Source organism: Gymnoscopelus braueri, assembly GCF_963280865.1.
Source record: "Gymnoscopelus braueri genome assembly, chromosome: 3".
NCBI classification, from domain to species: domain Eukaryota; kingdom Metazoa; phylum Chordata; class Actinopteri; order Myctophiformes; family Myctophidae; genus Gymnoscopelus; species Gymnoscopelus braueri.
In genome coordinates, this window is record NC_137612.1 from 18,225,596 (window position 1) to 18,247,240 (window position 21,645).

Sequence of the window (21,645 nt, forward strand, 5' to 3'; positions counted from 1 at the left end):
ACCATTTGAACCCCAGCGTTTTTTTGGTGTAGACTGAAAAACGGAACGGTGGTCACGGTACAGTTGTACCTAAGTCTAGTTCTCTGAGACTAAAGGGGTTCAAGTGGTTAAGCTTGTAAATATGAAGCATATGATTAAGAATAAGCATTGAGGTTTTTGTGAAGTGATGACGCTGCAGTAGTTAATATTTACCTGCAGGCTGGTGCTCTGGTCAGAGAAAGGCGAGCTGAAGAAACATGTGACGATGCTCATGACCGTCTCCGTTACATAACCCTCCAGAGTGGTGTCCGCATGCTTCCTGTCACTGGTGTTGTTGCACACCTTGGCGTGGACAGACAATAAGCGAAGCATGACATGCAGTGCAGTCAACAGATCATACTTCCTGTATCCTAAGTGGGCAACGGGTCAAATGCAACCTGTGTCAATACAGTTACCCAAGCCTGGCATAATGTCCACATGGAAATTCAAAACAGCACTCTCTTACTGAATCCTCAGCCATCTTAAAGATGTCAAAGGCCCTTCGGCTCACCCTGCATATGTCCACCAGGAAATTCTCAAACAGCTTCCACATGTGGTTGGAGGTGTAGATCTCCTTCATCTCCACCTCCGTGTCCACATAGCAGTGGTTCAAGAAGTTGATGTAGGCAATTTTCACCTGGAGAGTGAAAGCACAGAGACAGTTGTTGAAGTGTGATGTGTCATAGGGTTTTTGACCTACAGTCTTAACAATGACTGGATGATAAACAGCAATCCGACGTAAGCCCACAGCTCCAAACTTCCCTAAATAAGGACTACACTTCATTTTCTGTGATGCATGTCATGCTTTAACCTCAGTGTGGTAGGTGGCTCTGACTTGCATGCATTTTTGAACATTGTAAATATAAACGTCTTCATGTTTTATGATTTGAATGCACATTTCCTTTAACCACATGAACCCTAGCTTCCCTTTGCTGGGCGTGTCAAAACAGGCAAACGTTTGGCCAAAATAGGCAAACATAAAAGAATTGCAGATCAAGTAAACATGTGTCAACAGACTCAACACGTGTCAACGTGTTGACATACAGTGAAGTTAAGTATACAGAGTTTAAGTGGTTAACCCATTAAAACCAGGAAAGCATCTGTGTCATTTACATTTATGACATTAGCAAATATACAAGCTCATAGCGCGTCACTTCGTGCTGCGCTATGAGCTTGTAGATTGCTTGTAGTGCAAATCTTTAGATACATATATTTTTAAAGCTAACATTTTTAACTCAAATCTTTGCTTCTGGGGGTCCTTGAAATTTTTAGATGGGGGGGTCCAAATACATATCATTTTGGGGGTCCTTGACATGGAAAAAGTTTGAGCACCACTGATATAGTAACATACGTTTTTCAGAAAGGATTTAGAAGACATTTGTAGAATCGGCCTCAGGTCTTAACACATTGACTGCCAGAGTTTATTCATAATGTACTCACCCCTGTGCCAGCAATTTGCGTGTTTTTTATTTTTTTTGTTTTGTAATTTTTCATTCAAATACATTCTCTGATTGTGTTGTCAAGCACATATAACAGTTCCACCAGTAGAGAGCAGCAAATCCAGACATTGATCACCTCGCTCGCCCCCTCCCAAACAGGCCCACGTCATATCCGGTCATTCACAGGATGTGACGTTTTCGACAATCCCTGGCCCGTTGATCGGCCTGAAAACGATGTGATACACTACGACGATGACTGTTAGTCACCCGGATCAAAGAAAATAGAAGTTGAGCTGTCCGTTCGTTTTTTATACCGTGTGAAAAAATGTGTTTTTCCTTATTCTGGCCGAAAATCACCGGAGAAAAACAACGTGACCCGGAAATGAATTTTTTTTTTACATCCGGCTCCGGGTGAAGTGGAAAACGAAAGTGTTGATGAGAAATAAACACAGCCGTGCGATCACAGATTAAACAATGAAAATTCAAAAGAACGCATCAATGCGTTCTTTGGAATCCTGGCACTCAAGCGATGGATTTGAAAGAACGCATCGATGCGATCTTGGCACTGTATGTGTTAAATGGTTAAGGTAAAAAATAAACCTCATGTACGACGACTCATACTGTACCTCGGGGATACAGTCTTCATGGGTGACTACTCGCACAATGTCGTCCAACGGCAGCAGGGAGTTGCACTTGATCTCAGTGTAGACGTTCTTGCCCTCCGTGCAGACGGCCAGCAGCTCCACCAGGTGGATGTGGTACATGAGTGGGCTGTTCTCGTCCATGCGGTCACGCTCCGAACGCATCATCTGAACCAGCGTCTGGAAGGAGGCACGGTCATTGTAGAAGACCAGGACGTCCTCGCCCGAGTTCACCAGCTGATCGGGAAAGAAGACATGACAGAGAGCATCAAGAATCAACATGTAACACTACATCATTATCATCACCAGAACTGTGTCACTGTACTTTTACTACCACCATTATGAACATTTACTATTATAGTAACACTGTTAAGTCTATGTCTTTCCTTTAAAACGGTGTTAAGTCCAGGTGTGTCTTGGGATTTTATGACAACCACACAATATTGCAATATACTGTATACAACTATACAAAAAGTATCATTTAATATATGAGTACTTTGTACACACTCATCTATACCCTACATTTAAACACATTCAAGCTGGCGTTCCTATTCTGGGTATATACTGTAATTATAGGCCAAAAAATAATAATTCCCAAATAAAATTAAAAAAAGCAGAAAATATCCCATCTAAAAGCTCTCAACATGCCGCATCGAGATCAGCTATTTTCTCTATAAATACACTTGACTTTGGACACAAAACCTCTGGCTTAGAGAGGACGGGTTTAGATGAAACAGGTTTGAACCTGGGATGTTACAGTACAGTTACAGAATGTGGTCAGCACACCAATTGGTTGAGGGAGAGGGATGAGTGAGGAGGGAGCCCTACCTCAGCCATGACAGTGTCCTGACACTTCTTAATGAACTTGTTTTCAGCCTTGACAATGGTCTGCAGGAATCTGAGGTACTGGACGTGTCGCCCGTGGGTCTCGGTGCAGTGGACAAAGTGCTGCACCACGCGCTCGTTGATCTCACTGCACAGCTGGAAGTTGTTCATGAAGATGTGCTGCATGGTGACAGCTTCCAGGAGCTGGGAAAGGAAGTCAAACCAGGACAGGGACAGATTTTAAGACTATACAACTGACATATCCACCATTTTAACAGTAGTGATAGTGTATTCATGTCACTGGTTAACCCATTAAGACCGGGAAAGCATCTGTCATTTTAGATTTTATCCACTTTAACCATTATTTTATGCTTTGGCTATTGAAAATAGCAGATACGAGCTTGTAGATCTGCCATTTTTGAAAAATCTTGAAAATTTTTGCAAATCTTTTTAAAATATATTTATACAAGCTCATAGCGTGGCACTCGGTGGCACGATACGAGCATTTTTATATCTTCTATTTTTGAATAGCCCAAAGTAAAATAATGGTTATAACTCAAATCTAAAATGACACAGATGCGTTCCCGGATTGAATGGGCTAACACAATATAAACACAATAACAGACTGGATCATTTATATTTCATAGACGTTCAATGATGAATTTAGGGCAATGACAAGGCCAATGCAATGCCTCTACCCACACCCACACGCACGAATGTACAGAACTTTGGGAATGATCTCCAGAGACAGATGAATAGTCGTGTGTTTTGGTATAGGCCTAGAATAACACACTTACCCCTGGGTTTAGGAAAAGATTGATGTGCTTATGGAGGAGAACTTGGTTCTGCTGATTCCCCGCACAGAAATTCTGCAAGAATTCATGGGCCACTGTCATGATATCCTCCATACGGACGTCCTCGCCCTGATGCCCATCACACAGTAAGAAGAAGATTTATTTTTACAATGCACCAATGTTACCAATCACATATTTTCTATGCATGCTAAACGCTTGTTTTGCCTGTGTGGTATACCTTCTCATAGGGGATCTGCAGGAGCTCGAGCACCACACTGTGAGCTCCCATGTTCCTCAACAGCCTCTGCTGCTGTTTCTTGCTCTTCTTCCCTGAGATCCCCTCCTGGACACAAAGCTTGCTAAGACGCAGCAAGACCTGAACGCAAAGAGGCCCGGGCGTTAAGAAGCGTTACCACAGACAGGAATAAATAAGAGTAAACGCCAATGACCGTACCTCCTTTACAACTCTGTAGTTGTAACTGCTGGTGCTTTCCGACTTCTTTTTGTCTGAGCCGCCCGAGTCTCCCTGGATATCAACACAACCCAGAGATTTAGAAGAAAAACAAGCAGTGAGGAAAAGCATCGAGATGTACAGTAGCTGAGTGGGTCTGAAGCGTATAGCATAGCCCTGATGAAGGCTATGCAGCTAAACCATTCATTTGCTGCTTTACTTGTTTACCAACAAGTGCACCAATAATGTTGTAGCTTTCGACCATGCATCCTCTATAAGCCACTCTTTTGGTCGGTCTGTCCCAAAATAATATTAATAATAACCTTTGAGTCCTTACCTTTTTTTTGTTGTCTGACTCTGAAGGCCCGTCGCCATCCATCCCATCTTCTCCTTGTCTCTTGTAGACCCACAGTTCAGACTTCTCTACGATGGAACGCAGCTGGTCCAGGTCTGACTTGATCTGCTTGTAGTTATCCACATCTTGACTAGTCACCAGGAGCTGCACCTATATTTCCAGAACAGGTGTTGTTTACAGAAATCTTGAACAATTTCTTAACGTCATGAACCCTAGCGTCCTTATTCTGGGGTGAACATTCGGCAAAAATAGCCAATCTACAAGCTCACAACACAACACGATGCTTTGTGTTATTTTCGGCCAAGCGATTTGGTGTAGAGAGAAAAAAGCAACGGACCAAGTATAGAGCCCTTGGGGATCCCGCTTAACTAAGTATAGGGTTTAAGGGTTAAGAAGATACCCATAAGATGTGTGTGTACTGTGGTAATATAAAACTTGACATGCACACTGTTGCTCCCAGGAAATTATGTATTTACTTAAATAATGTTTTGAGCTAGCACAATGAAAATAAACATACTTTTCTTTGTGCCTGATGAAGAGCTCTTGTGGGTTCAAAACTTTACCTGAATAAAATACTAATTTAGTTTGAGTAATAATATGCAAGTCACTATACTTTTAGGTTTGCTGGCTTTAGACTCAGCAGCTGAGTATTGATGTGCATGTGTTTACCCTTGAACTAGCTGTCCAGTACTCATGACTATGGGCCAGAGGACGAGGGAGCATGGGGATACATTAACATGACGTGTCATCAGGTGCTGGAGCGTACTTGTTTGAAGGCCATGAGGACCTCCTGCCTTTGGCTGAAGTGCCTGAAAAGCAGATGGAGGGCTCCAGACACCAGAGGAGGGTAGTCATGCATGGTCAAGTGAAGCAGCACCCTTAGGAAAGTACGGCCACCATGGTCATCTAGGTCCAGTGGAGTGTTCTCCTCACTGAAAGGAAAGACGACGTGTTAGGGGCTGCTTCTCAGTATGGACCTACAGTACTACAGCTTAATGAGACCAGTAATGAATTACCTTCCTCCAAAGATCGCCTCCGCCTGTTCCTCAATGTTCTCAAAGTCAAGATTTCCTGTCGTTAATTGAAATGATTCAAGCAATAAACATTATAATGACCAGAGCAAGGGAAAGGTTCATGAGAGAAATGCTAAATGGATTACAGAGATATCAATCATGAATGTGGTTTTGTGTTAATCTTCTAACCTGTCACACCATCTTGACTGGCACTGGTGTCTGTCTGTGGGTTGCTTTCATCAAACTCTCTCTTGAAAATACAGAGCAGGCAGGATATCCGGTAGTCAAGACGTACATTCAAAATGAACTACAAGGGAAAAAAGATATATAATGTGTATTAAAAACAAAAACACAATAATAAAAAAAAATACATTAACGACAAAGAAAACCCTAAGTATGCACTATGACTTACTTGTAGAATCTCAATTATCTTCAGCTTAGTGTCCATGACCATGATATCTTCTCTCTCTGGCTCAATCTGGGTCTTGACCACAGTTCCTTCTGGCTGGTGAGTTGGTGTGGTGTGCAGAAAGCCACCACCCCGCAAAACCACCTGGGTCATCAACTCACCAACTCCATGAATGGACTTCATCACATTACTGCCAGCTACAGACAAAGACCAACAGCCAGGGTCAGTTTTTGGCTTCATATAGAAATACAGAACATTTCCCCACTATTCACACACAAAAGTTTACAAACTAAGAATAATGTCAGATTCTAGCATACTAGCATTTCGCAGAAACAAATGTATCTAGCCAGCTTTTAATCATTATGCTGCCACTACAGGTCTTCACTATGACATGCATTGTGAAGTTTTCACAGAGATGTGAAAATGAAATGTTGAGTGATGTGCACTGTCCCTGGTAAATAAATAAATACAATTAAATACATACAAACAGTAACCGCGGCAGTTGCTCCTTTGCTATTCTCCCATAGATTCAATAGGAATAGCAAAAACGTGTACAGTAGGAAGGAAAAGCTATCAATGTCGTTCATATTGTTTTGAAGCGAGAATAGAGCCAAATTGTCTACTAAATCTCACTGTATACAGCACCAAATAAAGCTCACTGAAATACAAGCTACTAACACTATGGGTTTGGATGTTAACCTTTGTTGTCATCTTCCTTCTCCATCTTGATGACAGGGTATAATATGGTGCTGACATGTACACAGTCCAAAATGTTGAGTAAGATCTTAGTCAGTCGCAGCAGATCACTAAAGTTGTAGAAACCAAAGTAGATGAGGTTTCTTGCCAAGTTCACAACCTATATTTAAACAAAGAACACAGACTCTGTGAGTTACATTTCATCTGAACCCAAACTGAATTCTCATTTGTCCAAACACTTTCACAAAGAAGCCAGTACCTCAAAGGTGAGCTTGTTTTTCTCCTTGTCTGAAAAGGGAATATTCTGTGACACCACTTCTCTCAGGTAGTTCTCCACGAAATCCATGGTGAGAGAGAAACGCTCTTTGATCTCATCTCTGGAGGTTCCACTATCACTATCATAGCTAAGAAGAGAGAACAGATAGAGATTCATATGTCAGATGTTGAAGATTCAGCCTAGGCCGCAGCGTGGCGGTCCAGGCACCCTAGGCTGCAATGCCAGCCTGACAGCGTATCGCGGGTTCGAATCCCAATCCCGACGACCTTTGCTGCGTGTCACTCCCCATCACTCTCCCCATTTCCTGTCAACCTACTGTCCTATAAATAAAGGATGTTTGTTCCTCAACACTGCAGCAGCAATAGCAATAACAAATAAATTAAATATACCTACAATAGTAAGTAGAAGGTAAAGAAAAATTGAAAGATATTTACATTAGACATAGCACACTTTGAGGTGCTTGAAGGTGCTGTGTGCACGGGTCCTACTTCTAAATATTATCCATACAGTATGTGCATGTGCGCACTGTGCAGCATGTGTTTGTTTAAGTATCCATTTACAGGTATATAAGTGCTGGTAATTTATGAGTGCATATGTTTGTGCGTGCGGTCTTAATATACAAAGTGTCATGTGTCAGTGTGCTAATCTTGGGTCTCCTATGAATAAACCAAGAAGGCCATGAACCAAACTCACTCGTCGATGGCAATTTTTGAGGGGATCTCAGACCAGAGGCGGGCATATTTGACAGGCGTGACCTGCTCCTGGGGGTCGCGGTCCACGTGCATATGAAGCATCATACGGCAGAAGGAGGCACGCAGGTCGAAGGGCAGGTCCTCGTCAGACATGCAGCGTAGGATCAGGTCGACGTCGAGCTGACCAGAAATCTTATTGATGGCCAGGTACTGACGGTCCAGACACATTCTGGCAAACAGGTTCAGCTGGTACCTAAAACAAACAGTCATTTCATGTTAAAACAAACAGTCATTTCATGTTTGGAATTGGACTGGACATCTGCGTGTCTTGAATCTTACTAATTTGCTGGATTTTAAATCAAACTCTTGTGTAACCATGCACACTTTCCACAGTGAACAAGACTATTCATAAAGAATTGAATTAATGTTCTGGTGATGACTGATGATGTCTTTTTGCAGGCTCTGCACCAGGTTCCTATGGCAGATTACCAATGGATGTTTTTTGTACTGGATTTGGGATAAAATTAAGAATATTAACTCTGTAGAAAACATTCTTATGATATCAACACATTTTGCTCAACAAGGTGACCTCTGCACTTTTTAAATGTTTGAACCACACACAGCTACAGTAGTATAAGCACATAACTTATTTCTTTCTCTTCATCGGATGATAATAATAACAATAGCTAAAACAAACAAAAACTCACTTCTAGGTTTTTGGACAATAAAATGTTAACACTCTCGTGCAGAACTCAAGGCTACAAACCTGTAGTAGCTGACCACATCCTGGTCCTCCTTCTGGCCCTCTTTGGCATCCTGGGCCAGTTCTCTGACGCTCTTACTGTGGATCTCCTTGCCATTGTCCTTCCAGAACAGCCACACCTCCTCCTCATCCTCCGCTTCTACCGGATTCTCATCATTGGCCGTCACTTCAATCTCAAACCTTGACAGGACCAGTCTGGTGAACAGAACAAGGAAGGAAAACATTTTCTCTATTGATTTGAATTGGACAAAAATAAACAAATATATGAAAATGCATTGAGGGGAGAAGCTAACTTGGTATCAATGAGGATGTCGCTATTGGCTGGATCCAGTACTGCATTACAGATGAGTTCCTGTGTCACAGGGATGGATTTGTTCATGGACACACACAGATCTGACAGGTAATCCAAGAACCTGCATGTGGAGAGATGACAAAACATAGAATATTCTTCATGGGCTCCAGAGCTTAGAAAAGGTTTAAAAAGTCCCTATCCAACACAATTCTTTGGGCTTTGTGGCATGTTGTTTAGGGCCGGTACTTGGCTAAGTCCTGTGATGTACACGGAGGGAAGCTAATGCCCAGTCATGCACAGTACCAATGTGCCCTCATGGCATGATCATTACCGTCCAAACTGTATAGACCCTCTTTATCAACGTCCTCGCATGAGCCTGGTACCCAAATCATCAACAACACTAGGCACCATGTGAACTCAACAGCAGCACACACTGTCAACTGCAAGTTACCTGCAATGCCAAGGTCCCACACAAACAACTCCACTCATCCAACCACGAATACATTTGAATACATCTCCATATATTTGAATTCCTTAGCGGCTGTTAGACAAACAAAACTGACCCAAACTGCCCAAAAAACTAACTTGTGTGCCAGTTTACGATGCCAGCCAGGGCCTGTCCTCTGTGAGTCTCACCTGGGCTCCCGATTTTTCCTCACTAGAGTGACAAACGTGTCTATCTCAGCAGCGGTGATGTGTTTCTCCAACAGTTTGCGGTTGTTATGGAGCAGGGCTGTTATCGTGTCCTCTGCCAACACATCGTAGCCTATCTGCTTCTGCATGAAGCGGAACTGTTTGGCTATGTACTCCTGCGAAGGGAACCAGAATATGAAAGTTCAACATACTGACGAAGGATGAGGTGAGGTCAAGGTACCCGGGGTCAGAACAGAGCCGTTATGTCCACCCACCTGGTTCTTTCTGTAATCTTGCTGAGAGTGGCGTAGCACTCGATAGCAAAGCCTACAAATGTGTCTGAATGGGGCGTGCCGCTGGTCTCCCAGCTCCTCCAGTCGAAGCATGGGCCCATCTCCACTGTCTGTGAAAGGGGCTTGGAGAAGTTTGAAGATCTGTAGATGCAATGAAACACATTTGTAATTACCATCTTATTAGGCTTGTGTAAAGGGGAATTCCAGCCAACTTCATCGCTCATAACTTGGGTTAGTTTTGACGTTTGTTTTGGTAGATTTCACTTCTGTGTTTTGCACCGGTTAGGCCTGGCAAATACTTCATTTGATGCATTTGCTAGTGACTTTGAATTACTTAAAATTTGATCCACAGAATGCATTTACATGGTGTTTTTACTGTTGTAGATGTTTGTTAAGTAACTTAGATATTGAATTTGAGGTTTCAAAACGTTACCTCTGAGGTTTGTGGCCAACCTGTTTGAGAATGTTCTGTTCCCTCATGAGTTTCTGTCTCTCCCTGTTGGGCCTGTTGACCATTATCTCCAGAACATCCTGTCCACTGTTAGGAATGTCTACCACGAAGAACACAAGATCTTCCAGGAGCTTGGTCACAAACCTAGAAAGTACAGAACCCAAAGGAGACGAAGTGGAATGGCCAAAGATGTGCAATAAGGTATGGAGCTCACCTTTCCAGCATAATGGGTGCAAGCTACTTAAATCATATATTCAAACAAAATATGCAGTAGGTAATATTTTAACTAGAAGTATAATTAAATATAACAAGAAAATAGTGCTGATACAATTATGTAATAGGAAAATAGTAATATAGTAATGATACAGAAACAAACTGAAACTGCACAAGCCTACATTAATTTCACCTTTGCAAATTATTCAGTATTGTATGCTCAACTTTGTCCAGGTCAATATTTCTGGTTACTTCTCTCTCAATAAAGAGGAGAGCAAGCTAATGCTCCTCATAACATATTTTTTCAAAATATCAGTACTATGGTATATTATTTAATAAATAAACTATATTCTAGGCCCTAGAATAATATTGTAGTTGGTTTTCCTCATAGTGGAAAAATTGTGCGTCTCTGGTTGAGAGCAAGAACTGCATCAATGGGAATTCTGGATACACTTTCAACAGCTCAGATCAAGAGAGAGTCGAGACCTGGTGCCTCCTTCCCCAGACATACCTCCTTTCATTCTGTGTGATTGTACCCTTCTCCAGCTTGCCAGCAATGGATGCCAAAACTTTGCTTGCATCGTTGGCAAAGTCTAAATCACGCACTTCAGCAGGTGGCACTGGTACGATAGCGAAAGCTTCCTTGTCCTCTTTTACAGCCGACGTTCCAATCTGGAATGAGGAAACGCTTTTACAATATGTCATCAGTCACATCTGTACATTAATTACCGACATCACCATCAACTGCAGTACTCACCCGCAACATAACAGGTTTTTCTTCTTCTTTGTCGATAGGATTGTTGGTGCTATGGACCCATGTGTTGGTGCACAGGTGCCGTAGTCTCGCAAAGGAGCTCCTACAAGTCAAAAACGTGATTGTTTCAGGTGACAAAAGCAAAGCACAGTGCAACAATCTCTGTGGCATAAGTCTGGCCTTGTGGGTAGAGTCCATTTCACAACAGAAAGGTCATAGGATCAATCCCTTCAACAGCTAATAATATTGTTTGTCCATCAACAGTCATACAGTACACAGTAAGCTGTTTCGTTTAGCAAGACATTGAGCCCTGTATCCCTATCCGTGTCACTGGAGCAACACCAACTGAATATAAAACATTTAAATTACTATGTACTGTATCATACTTTGTTGTTCGCACTGTTCTACCACATCATATTTTGTACTGACAGAAATTGTCGAGAGTTGGTTGAAACACCATTTCAAGTGTCTTGCTCAACAATTTAGGCCTATTAGTTACCAGTTACAATGGTACTTTAGCTGTTACGACTATCCATCATGTACTCTACTTTCCGTCTTTCAGTAAGGCATTAAGAGGTGATTATTTGGATAATCATAGTGGTTGTACGGGTATAATCCTTTCACGTTAAGTGTAGGTCCAATAGCAACAGGGCTTGGCGCGGTGACAGAGTAGGTTATTATTCCTAATTTCCTATCACTTCTCGTCCACAACACTGAAGCTTTACACATATTAATGACTCTGTGGGAACTCCAGCCCTCCCTTCCCAGTGCATCTTTGTACAGTATGAGTGAGTGTGTGTGTATCTGCGGACATCTGTAGGCACTCAAGCCCTTAGCACAGACAGCAGACACTGGCCATATTCCTGGCAGGCGTTGTATAATCGGCCAATGAACAGGCTTACCTTTGTGTACAGCTACTAATTACTCCCACACCTAGCGCCTGTGTCTGAGATATGTGGGGTTATTTCAGGTAGGGAGGTGGGAGGTGCCAGCAATAGTAGCCTGCAGCATGCATGCATGCATGCATGCACACACCTGATGATGTGACACACAATGGAGGCTTTGACACAAGGTGCAGATAGGCTCTGCTCTTACATAAATCAAAGATTCAAGAACTTCATCACCATTCGGCAACCCAGCATACTTTGTGTTATCTGCCATTCAAGACGGAGCACACCAAAACATCATGATGTTGCACAGAAGACAGAACAACACTAAACCAGTTGACTGGGGTCCCCCAGGGCCCAAATATCGCCCCCCTCGTTTTTTCCCTCCACACCAAATATATTCACCGAAAATAGCAGCTCTACAAGCTCACAACGTGACATGTTGTGAGCTTGTACTGTAGATCTGCAATGTTTTGCTGAATGTTCGCCCCCAGAATAGGGACACTCGGGTTTATGTGGTTAATTGTAATACAACAGGATATAAAAAAATCCCATACAATAATATACAATACAAGTACACAGTTCAGATACAAGCGTAATAAGACCTATGGTCTGCCTTTCTTAGGCCTACAGTATATGATTAATTGCATAGGTGCAAAGGTTGGCCTATATTTTCATGACATGGTTGGCCTTGGTATAAGCATTGCTGCAAATTGTTTTTGCCATCATGACCTTGAAACGTTTAGGTAAAGAGGAAAAAAGCTGGTACAATTCCTATGGTGTGACGAGCATTCAATTATTTTCTGGCATTTAGATTTGACTGGGCCATCATAAATCAAAGCCAAAGATGCGAAGGCAATTCCAGTCCCCTTTGAGGTGATGTTAGGAACGCTCAATTCGCTGCATTTCTTTGATATTTGTGCCAGTGGCGTTTGGTGGAGTCTAACGTTGACCGGGCCAGAACCGGGCCAGAACCGGTTTGACGGCTAAACTGGTTTTTAATGGCCACTCATTAACAATTCGGCCGAATGCAAATGAGCCCCACTTGAAAACAAAGGCAACTTTCTGTGGTCGGCTACAACAGAATAGGGTGAGAGGCTGCTAATGTTGATTTTTAGTTTTTTTCCCCTGGATCTTGCCCCTACACTAGAGCTTTAATCAGGCCTAATTATTTGAGCCCGGCTCGACCCAGCCCGACAGAACTTCAAGCCCAGCCCGACCCAAAGCCCGATACATAATTGACACATTGGGCCCAGCCCAGCCCGTAGCCCGTAATTTTTCTAAACAAGCTTAATTGCTGCATGCAGCCTTTTTTCTCATAAAATCTTGGTAATTCGTTAAGAACAGGAGTCATTCACCCTTTTCCAACAGTCTGTTAGAAAAAAAGAATATGCTACAAATTAATTAATATATGCATTTATTTGGATAAAAAAAGAAATAGCATTTTGTTGCCTAGCCCAGCCCGACCCAAAGCCCGACAAATACGTGACCAATTGGACCCGGCCCAGCCCGTGCCGACGGGCCGGGTCGGGTCCCGTCGGGCTCGGGCAAAAATCTTAAGCTCTACCCTACACAGGGACAAGCTGGGTTTACAGACTGGGCCATGGCCTCGTTGGCCCCAATGACGATACGCGCCTGATTTGTGCAGCGACACCAAACAGCAAGGGCTCACTATTTTTTATCAATATACTATATGGTATGTGGATGAGAGTCAATTGAAAGAGTTTTTATGACCCACCTGCTGTTGCCAATACATTTCACTACACTGCTTTCTCTACATCAGTATCAAATCTGGGATATCCAACTTCGCAGTAAAAAAGCAGATTACTTCATGCAAAATATATTTTCCAGCTGGTGGTTGTGTGATTGTGTGGAGTATAGGACACGTTGTGTAATGTGAACTCTGCTTAGAGACAAGACATTGTCCATGAATTGCATACATTTAGCTGTGATGTGATCCAAAGAGGCCATACATACACACATACAGGGGTGAGCTCTAGGGGGTGCTCAGGGGGTCGGCGACCCCTTAGCTATGACACTATGGGGGCTGGGGGCTCGCGCGTGCTCCATATGCACGCGCGAGCACGCACCGTCAGCGGCGGTCTTTAACACCTTAAAGGAGGAGTTCACCCAAAAAATTACTTATTTTCTATCAATTGCACACCCCATGAAGCCTTGAATTCATGGATTTATTTCTGTTTTTGTGGCATTCCTAAGCCAATAATTTGATGACCGGGTGTGTATCCGGTAGGACACACAAATAATCTACTTTGTGTCTCCTACCGGATACATTAGCCGGTAGGAGACGGGAATCAAATTATTGGCTTAGGAATGCCACAAAAACAAAAATAAATCCATGGATTCAAGGCTTCATGGGGTGTGCAATTGATAGAAAATAAGTCATTTTGTGAGTGAACTACTCCTTTAAAGTTTAAACAATAGCCTCTCAAGGTTCGCGCCGTCAGTGGCGAGCCGTTCTCAATAGCCTCTACCTGGCTGCTTTGCATAACATTAGGCTACTCGAGAAAAGCCATGGACTTGAATTGAATGTGTTACATTCCTCTCACAATGAGAGACAACAGTCTCTGCACTGCAGAGTGTGAAGGGGATCGCTTAGCAGAGGACCCAGTTCTCTGAGACAAGGCAAAGACAAGTTTCTGATTATTTTAACTACTTATGTGTGGGTGAGTCTATGTAAAGGGCTTTTATATAAAACTAAAAGGAAAATAAAATAATGAATTCATTGAAACAAAAATTAAAACAGCAAATTAACAATGCAACTAAATAATAAGAGATATAATTACATTAAAAATCACATGTTGAATACAGTATTTCAACTAGCACTGAGCTGAGTGGCTATGTGCACATGCCCGCCCGCGCGCGTGCACGTGCGCGCGCCGTGACGTCATAAAATAGAGCCCCCATAGCTCAAAAATCCACAGCTCACCACTGCACACATACACACTCAAGGATGTGCGCATGCATGCACAAACTGTACATGGCAGAAATCATTTCTTGACAGAAATGAAACACAAGTGATAGCAGCACAACGTTTTGAATGAGGTCAAGGTTCTTTGTTTTCAGACCATTTTCTATTTTTTTTACTGTCCATTTCAGAGACAGTTTTGGGAAATTGGACAAAACTGAAACATGCACACTGCCACTGCCTCAAGCTTCTATCAAAAAGAAAAAAATCTATCAATGCATGTAAAAGCCTCTGCTATCCTGAACAGCTAAAGTAGCTTTGCTCACTCTGCTAGGGAGCCTGCTATAGTAGATGCACCTTCCCCTGCCAGCTAAATGCCAGCGTCTTGCCAAAAATGTAAACCGATCAACGGTGTGAACGGGACTCTCAAGTGTCTGGTCAACATCAGGTGACCAGCATCAACAGTCTTTTGCACTGGCACTACAGGGGCATGCAGGACCCTTAGGCTTTATACTTAGTTGCACACGTTTCATGCACCAGAAATAGCAGATCTACCAGCTCACAACGCATCGCGGCGTCAGCTGCAGTTCTAAAGACACACAACAGAAGAAGGCTGTCTGTGTGCAAGCATGATGTCAGTTCAGTCACTTGGGGCACTGATAGCAACATTCCCAGCACTCCTATTGTAGTTTATTCATTCAGTTTACTCGGTACAGGGAGGCACTTATCTGTGAGACAGTTTTCCTATTTGGCTCTTCTTCTTAGCCGCACATATCGACAGTCTCGGATAAGTTGGTTGTCCTGATAGTTGTTACAGCATGAGTGCGGGTGTGTCCAAGTGCACAGTATATAATGAGCGTTAATTTACACCCATTTTACACTCTCAAGAGTGAAATGAACACAAAAGATTTGACCATGTGCATAATGCAATACCTGGGCACCATGGAGTCCCCCCCTCTCAGAGTGGTAGGGTCAAGCTCAAAGATAGAGGAGATGTCCATGCCATCAGGAACAGGCACCAGGGTGTACATGGCCTTCTCCTGGGGCGCACGCAGACGTGCTCGTAGAGCTTCATGATCTCCATCCAGCTTCAATCACAAAAGTATACAGTGAAGGGTAGCAAACTAGTGCTTGAAAGATCATAGACTTGAGGTGAATGTACAGTCAAGTAGGCTAACTAACTAACTACTAATGGAAGACTAATACTGTAGATACCTGGCATAAACAGTCTGAAATATCTTGTACAACACTGCCATCTACTGGTGATTTCCAATAGGAAATGCATCATCTAATACTTGATGACACCTTGTGGTAATTTACTATCATTACCACAACTACAGCAATTACTAATGTAGTGATATCTCTCCTTGTAAAATCACTAATGCAGAAATCTAAACATTTATGGGAATATTAATGATAGGGGACAGCAGGGGACATAAATCCCCTGCATAAATTGCCAATGAGGAATGTCTGTATGGCTGATAGGGTTTCATTTAGATGGGTGACAGGATGCTAGACAATTTGCAATAATTATTGACAGTACCTGGAAGTTGAAGGGTGTAAAGTCCACCACCTACACGAGAAAGCAAAAGCCAATTATTGAACAGCCAATTATTGATCAGGAGCAGTGGGGTAGAATAGGACAACACAGGTAAGCATGCAGCAAGAAGAACCTCAGATTGACTTACTGAGGCTCGTGGCTCAGTGCTACTGCTTTCCTCCTCAAAGTCTGGGTTCACCTGGGAGAGAGGAGAGAGACCACAATCTAAAATAAGATTTTCAGCTTCTAGGTTCCAAGGTTTTTATATATATATATACATCTTTAATGTCAGTTTGTCGCATGAACCTACAATTCATTCATTGAAAACATGTGTAGCTCCAAATGTGCAGAACTTAAGGGATGTTTCACTTTCAAACATGTTTGGAGTAATTTTAATGTCTACTTTGGCTTTTGTGAGCACCCCAGACGTTGCTTGTAGTATTTAGATATTTGATTAATTTGATCAGACACACCCCCTACCTTCCTATATAAAGCCATTATAACTTCAAACTACATTTTAAACATGTTAGATTAATTGAAAACATCCGTCCTTGGTTCTGGTGACTGATATTGGCCTTCTAATATGTGAGGGGGCCGTTTCTTACTTTTTTCATTTATTATTTATACTTTGTTTGGAATTTTATTTATTTATAAAAAAATAAAATTAAACTTGTGATATCAGCAATATGCAGTGAATCAACAGACCAAACTTGAAGGATTCATCAAGTAGCATCTTTGCCCATCCTGTTGATATTTTGATTAACAACTCTACAGACCATTAAGAGTATAGGTGGGTGTTATTAGTTCCCTCCCTTTTGATGCAGGAATCAAGCCTGGAACAAGGTTATCACAAACAGCTTGTGGGTTGATGAATCTTTTAATAATAAACACAGGTATACAGTCGTATACCTGTATGTAAGAAGGATGGAAATAGAGCCACACACACCTCACCCACCTCTGCAGCCATGTAGCAACCCGTGGCCAGGTGTTTGAACCGGAACAGGCTGTTCCAGTAGCCTGCTCCTCCTCTACATGGGTCATGGTGGACCACCTGGTATTTGAAGAAGACATGGACAGGAAGGTAAGCATATAGATTATGACCTGGACATCTGTCGCACATCCTTGATGGATAACTGTGAATACCGATTGCTAACTGTCACATTCCTCCAGGGAGTATCAGCCCATGGGGTTATCAGTTATCAGCCCTGGGGGTTGTCAGTAATCACCCTCTCGGCTCTTTAAAAATGACCTCATCCAGGGCAAAGAAAGGCTGGGTATGTGATAAGACAATATACACAGACCTCGTCAATTTTGTGACATCACAGGTATACAGTGAGGTAGACAAAGCAAAGTTGAGCGCACCTCAACTTCCCAGAGTGCTTTGCTGCTGGTGGCAGATGTGGCAGACTGTCGTCCTGTCGTCCTGAGAAAAACATGCTGCTTCTTCCTGTGGTCATCGCAGGTGAGGAACTTCTCCTGCTCTGCGTGGAACATCCGCACGACATCACCCTGATAGTAAACAAACAAAATAGACACACACACACACACACACACACACACACACACACACACACACACACACACACACACACACACACACACACACACACACACACACACACACACACACACACACACACACACACACACACACACACACACACACACACACACACACACACACACACACACACACACACACACACACACACACACAGCATGTCAGCAGATGAAGCGGTACAGTAGATCAAGTAGGGTATGTAATAAGTGATGATAGGTTGATTTCATACACTTACGTACCCTGATTTATACTTGGTTGCAAGCAGAGTTACGCACCAAAAAAAGAAAAAAATCTGGCTTAAACAGTACTAACCCCCTTTAGTATGGTCTCCTTGTTGTCACTCCATTTCATGAACAGAACGACTTTCCAACTAGTATTGCAATTCACAGAATTCACCTGAAACGCAGAGATGCAGACAGCATTATTTATGTATACAATAAAATGTGACAAGAGAACCAGATCAACAGCTACAACAGTAAAACCAACGAGGTTACCCTCCTAATATAGTTATAATGTCTGATCATCGGCAGAGCTTAAGAGGTAGGGGATTGTCTATGGTCTCAGAGCTATAAAGGATTTTTGCCAATGTAATATTTGAGCTTTCTGCATGAGAAATATTACACTGCTGAATAATTTGAATAATTCTCATTTCCTTTGTAGATGCATCTGTCAGCAAGTCAAGTAAATTTGGCCATTGTTCTCACTTTAATCCAAATGGGTGTGCAGTACTGGACATTGTGGGCAATAAGATATACGTTGATAGCTTAAGATGTATTTTACTCCCTCCTCCTCGTTAGCAAAGTTGTTATGCTTGCGTCACCATTTTCAAATATACTGTAAACGTTTCAAAAGGTGCATTTGTTTGGCACAAGAATGATGACAGAAAAGAAAAGAAAAAAAGACCACAGACTTCACTGGTATAAACAACTGCTGGTAAAGTCCTTGATGTTATCAAGAAATAAACAAAAACAGAAGTAGATATTGCGCTACAGATATAGATTGTAGGTTTGCATTATGTACAGATGACTACTCCTACAGTACATTGAGTACAAATCTTTAATGTATGCAGTTAACCCTACTTTTCATCACCAGGTTCAAACTAAAGTAGTGACAATAGGCAGCCAGTCACATGAGTTGTTTACAACTCCAGATAAAGCAACTGCTGCTAATTAAAGCCTAATGCACAGTACCTCATTGCAGCCTGGGTTGTCAACTAGCTGATGACTGCTGGCGTGCAAGGGTTGTCCAGCATTCACAGGGTTAAGAACCACTTTATCCCCAATCACCACCTGAAAAATGAGCCCATAAATCAAACAAACATTACACTGAAACATGTGCGCACACACACACACACACACACACACACACACACACACACACACACACACACACACACACACACACACACACACACACACACACACACACACACACACACACACACACACACACACACACACACACACACACACACACACACACACACACACACACACACACACACACACACACACACACACCTCCTGCAAGACAGTGATATACTGTATATCTATCCATAGGGACTGTTGGCATTACAAGGACCCAGACAGGAAGTGATACATTACTGCGGTTTCTGTAAGACCAGAACTGAAGTGTCCTTCAAGAAGATAGACAACTTTAAATGCAGTCTCAAGCTCTGGCACTAGTCCCATGTGGGTCAAGAGAACATCTTGGACATGAAATGACAAACGACCATAGAACAGACACTAGCAGCATCAGTTTGAAATGTCCATCAACTTCCTCTCGCAAGGACATGCAGTTTGGTGAAGATCATAAAAGCATCTGTTAGATAGATGCTAGCCATCAGACAGGCAGTAGGGGGCATACTGGACCAGATCCTACACTGTATGTGAACAGAATTGGAACAAACTGATTAGTCTAAGCTGGTCTAAGTCTTAGACAATTTTAATAAATTCATCTTCAATAATGCACACTACACAACAGGGTATAATTTTTCTGTTGACTGTAACTTGCATATTGAGCCATACAAATCTTGCAGTAGCTTGTCTAAATTGGTCAACTGTAGAACTGGTGCTTTTGGACCGTCTGGAGATACCTAGACAATACTAGAGCTGTGGCCTCCATTACACCGATTCCCGCCCAACATTACAGGAACTATGAGTTCCTCATTTATCTGAAGGGAATGGTCTGCATCATGCAGGTGGCCCTTGGTAACCTTTTTTTTCCCCACGATTTTGCACCCCCCTTTTTTTCACCCAGTGCCAATTGTCTAAGTGATCCTGTGCGCTACACTCCCTCTGAGGCTCATGCCTCCTTCAATGCATGAGAGCTAACAGGTCTTCTTATCACCGACAGGGGGGAGTTTCCCCGGTAGGACGTAGCGCGTGGAAGGAACACGTTATTCCAACCAGTTCCTTTCCCCTCCATCAGGCACCCCGGCTGACCAGGGGGAGGCAGTATAGAGACCAGGATTACTGCATGTTTTTGTGAGGGTACCTGCCCTAGGGGCCCTTGGTAACTTTAAAACTTTCCAAATGTCAAGGTGACTCAAGAGTTGTTTCTCTTCACTACTATTGACTTTATCCCCATAGCCAACTTTGGATTATCTACCCACACTGTCTCCCAGGGAGCGCAGCTTGTAGAAGGGCTGAATGTAGAACCAAGAGCCCTCATTGCCAGCCGAGTCCAAAGTCACCCTCATGGCGTTCTTCTCCAGCAGTGCAGGCAGACGCTTGTTCACTGTCAGGTACTTGTTGCTTTTTAAGTGCAATAGCTGTTGATAAAAAAAAGAAACACATTTTTAAATAATGCACACACATTTTGCACACATTGTACATTCCAATGCTAAAATCTTCAATTAACAGATTTTGCGACTTGTAGCTACAGTATGGGGAAATATATCATGTGACCCCAGACTGTCTCACAATAAAACATGTCAATTGTTTAAAATATATCTGATATATCTGATTTTTTTGTGGTACTTGTTATTTTATTCCGTGGTCTTTTGTTGTGTTAGTTTTATGTAGTGTGAGTACTGTGTTGTATATGTATCTTGTTTTTGTTTAGTTTTTATTCACGATGCATCTATGTATATGTTATGCTGGCATAATTGTATTGTTTTTGCGATATAATGCATAAAAACAATTGATAAAACAAAAACGTGAAATGGATGATGCACACTATGCAGTTTACTAGAACCATTAGGGTTTTAACCATTTCACACTGGCTCTCATTTGGACCCAGCTCTAAGAATGGATGGTTGGAGCAGACCTTTGCCGACAACAGCAGAAGTAGCCATGTCAGCTGACAGCTTAGCAGCGTCAGCAGGGTGGTGAAACCACAAACATCCATTAATAAAATTCTCCCAGGGGGCACCCACAGTGTGCTGATGGGTCACTTCTATGGAGCACCCACAGTCTGATGGGTCACTGCTATGGAGCACCCACAGTGTGCTGATGTGTCACTTCTATGGAGCACCCACACTGTTACACTATTGTAACTGTAATGTGAATTCATGCAATTTAATCTGTTTTTATATTGAAATTGATGTAACTGTAATGTGAATAAATGCAATTTATTGTTGTAGTTTTTTTTTAATGTATTTTGTAATATGATTGCCATGGCATCAGCTCATGGGGATCCTTTAAAACAAGTAGTAAACTGTGCTGATGTCTCAACTCTTCATTTGCACAACAGCCAGATTAGTTCTCTATGTGTGAAAT

At 42.4% G+C, this 21,645-nt stretch overlaps 1 protein-coding gene across 10 annotated transcripts in view; it reads right to left on the reverse strand.

Moving 5' to 3' along the window:
• Positions 1-21,645, reverse strand: part of itpr1b (inositol 1,4,5-trisphosphate receptor, type 1b) — a 117,679-nt gene that overhangs the window by 75,014 nt on the left and 21,020 nt on the right. For 5 of the 10 annotated variants that reach the window (XM_080424467.1, XM_080424464.1, XM_080424466.1 and 2 more), the window contains exons 6-35: positions 20,538-20,696; positions 19,114-19,212; positions 18,236-18,319; positions 17,725-17,871; positions 17,309-17,413; positions 16,511-16,561; positions 16,366-16,395; positions 15,756-15,910; positions 11,013-11,112; positions 10,767-10,927; positions 10,045-10,186; positions 9,574-9,732; positions 9,302-9,474; positions 8,667-8,786; positions 8,377-8,568; positions 7,612-7,863; positions 6,901-7,045; positions 6,645-6,801; positions 5,949-6,142; positions 5,726-5,843; positions 5,540-5,594; positions 5,290-5,455; positions 4,506-4,673; positions 4,172-4,243; positions 3,956-4,093; positions 3,721-3,846; positions 2,927-3,127; positions 2,084-2,335; positions 530-655; positions 193-321 (exon numbers count right to left, since the gene is read on the reverse strand). In XM_080424467.1, coding sequence (XP_080280593.1) covers positions 193-321; positions 530-655; positions 2,084-2,335; positions 2,927-3,127; positions 3,721-3,846; positions 3,956-4,093; positions 4,172-4,243; positions 4,506-4,673; positions 5,290-5,455; positions 5,540-5,594; positions 5,726-5,843; positions 5,949-6,142; positions 6,645-6,801; positions 6,901-7,045; positions 7,612-7,863; positions 8,377-8,568; positions 8,667-8,786; positions 9,302-9,474; positions 9,574-9,732; positions 10,045-10,186; positions 10,767-10,927; positions 11,013-11,112; positions 15,756-15,910; positions 16,366-16,395; positions 16,511-16,561; positions 17,309-17,413; positions 17,725-17,871; positions 18,236-18,319; positions 19,114-19,212; positions 20,538-20,696 — 4,176 coding nt within the window. Of the gene's footprint in view, positions 1-192; positions 322-529; positions 656-2,083; positions 2,336-2,926; positions 3,128-3,720; positions 3,847-3,955; positions 4,094-4,171; positions 4,244-4,505; positions 4,674-5,289; positions 5,456-5,539; positions 5,595-5,725; positions 5,844-5,948; positions 6,143-6,644; positions 6,802-6,900; positions 7,046-7,611; positions 7,864-8,376; positions 8,569-8,666; positions 8,787-9,301; positions 9,475-9,573; positions 9,733-10,024; positions 10,187-10,766; positions 10,928-11,012; positions 11,113-15,755; positions 15,911-16,365; positions 16,396-16,510; positions 16,562-17,308; positions 17,414-17,724; positions 17,872-18,235; positions 18,320-19,113; positions 19,213-20,533; positions 20,697-21,645 lie in introns of those variants that run through there. The other 5 variants (XM_080424461.1, XM_080424465.1, XM_080424462.1 and 2 more) reach the window with 3 other exon arrangements.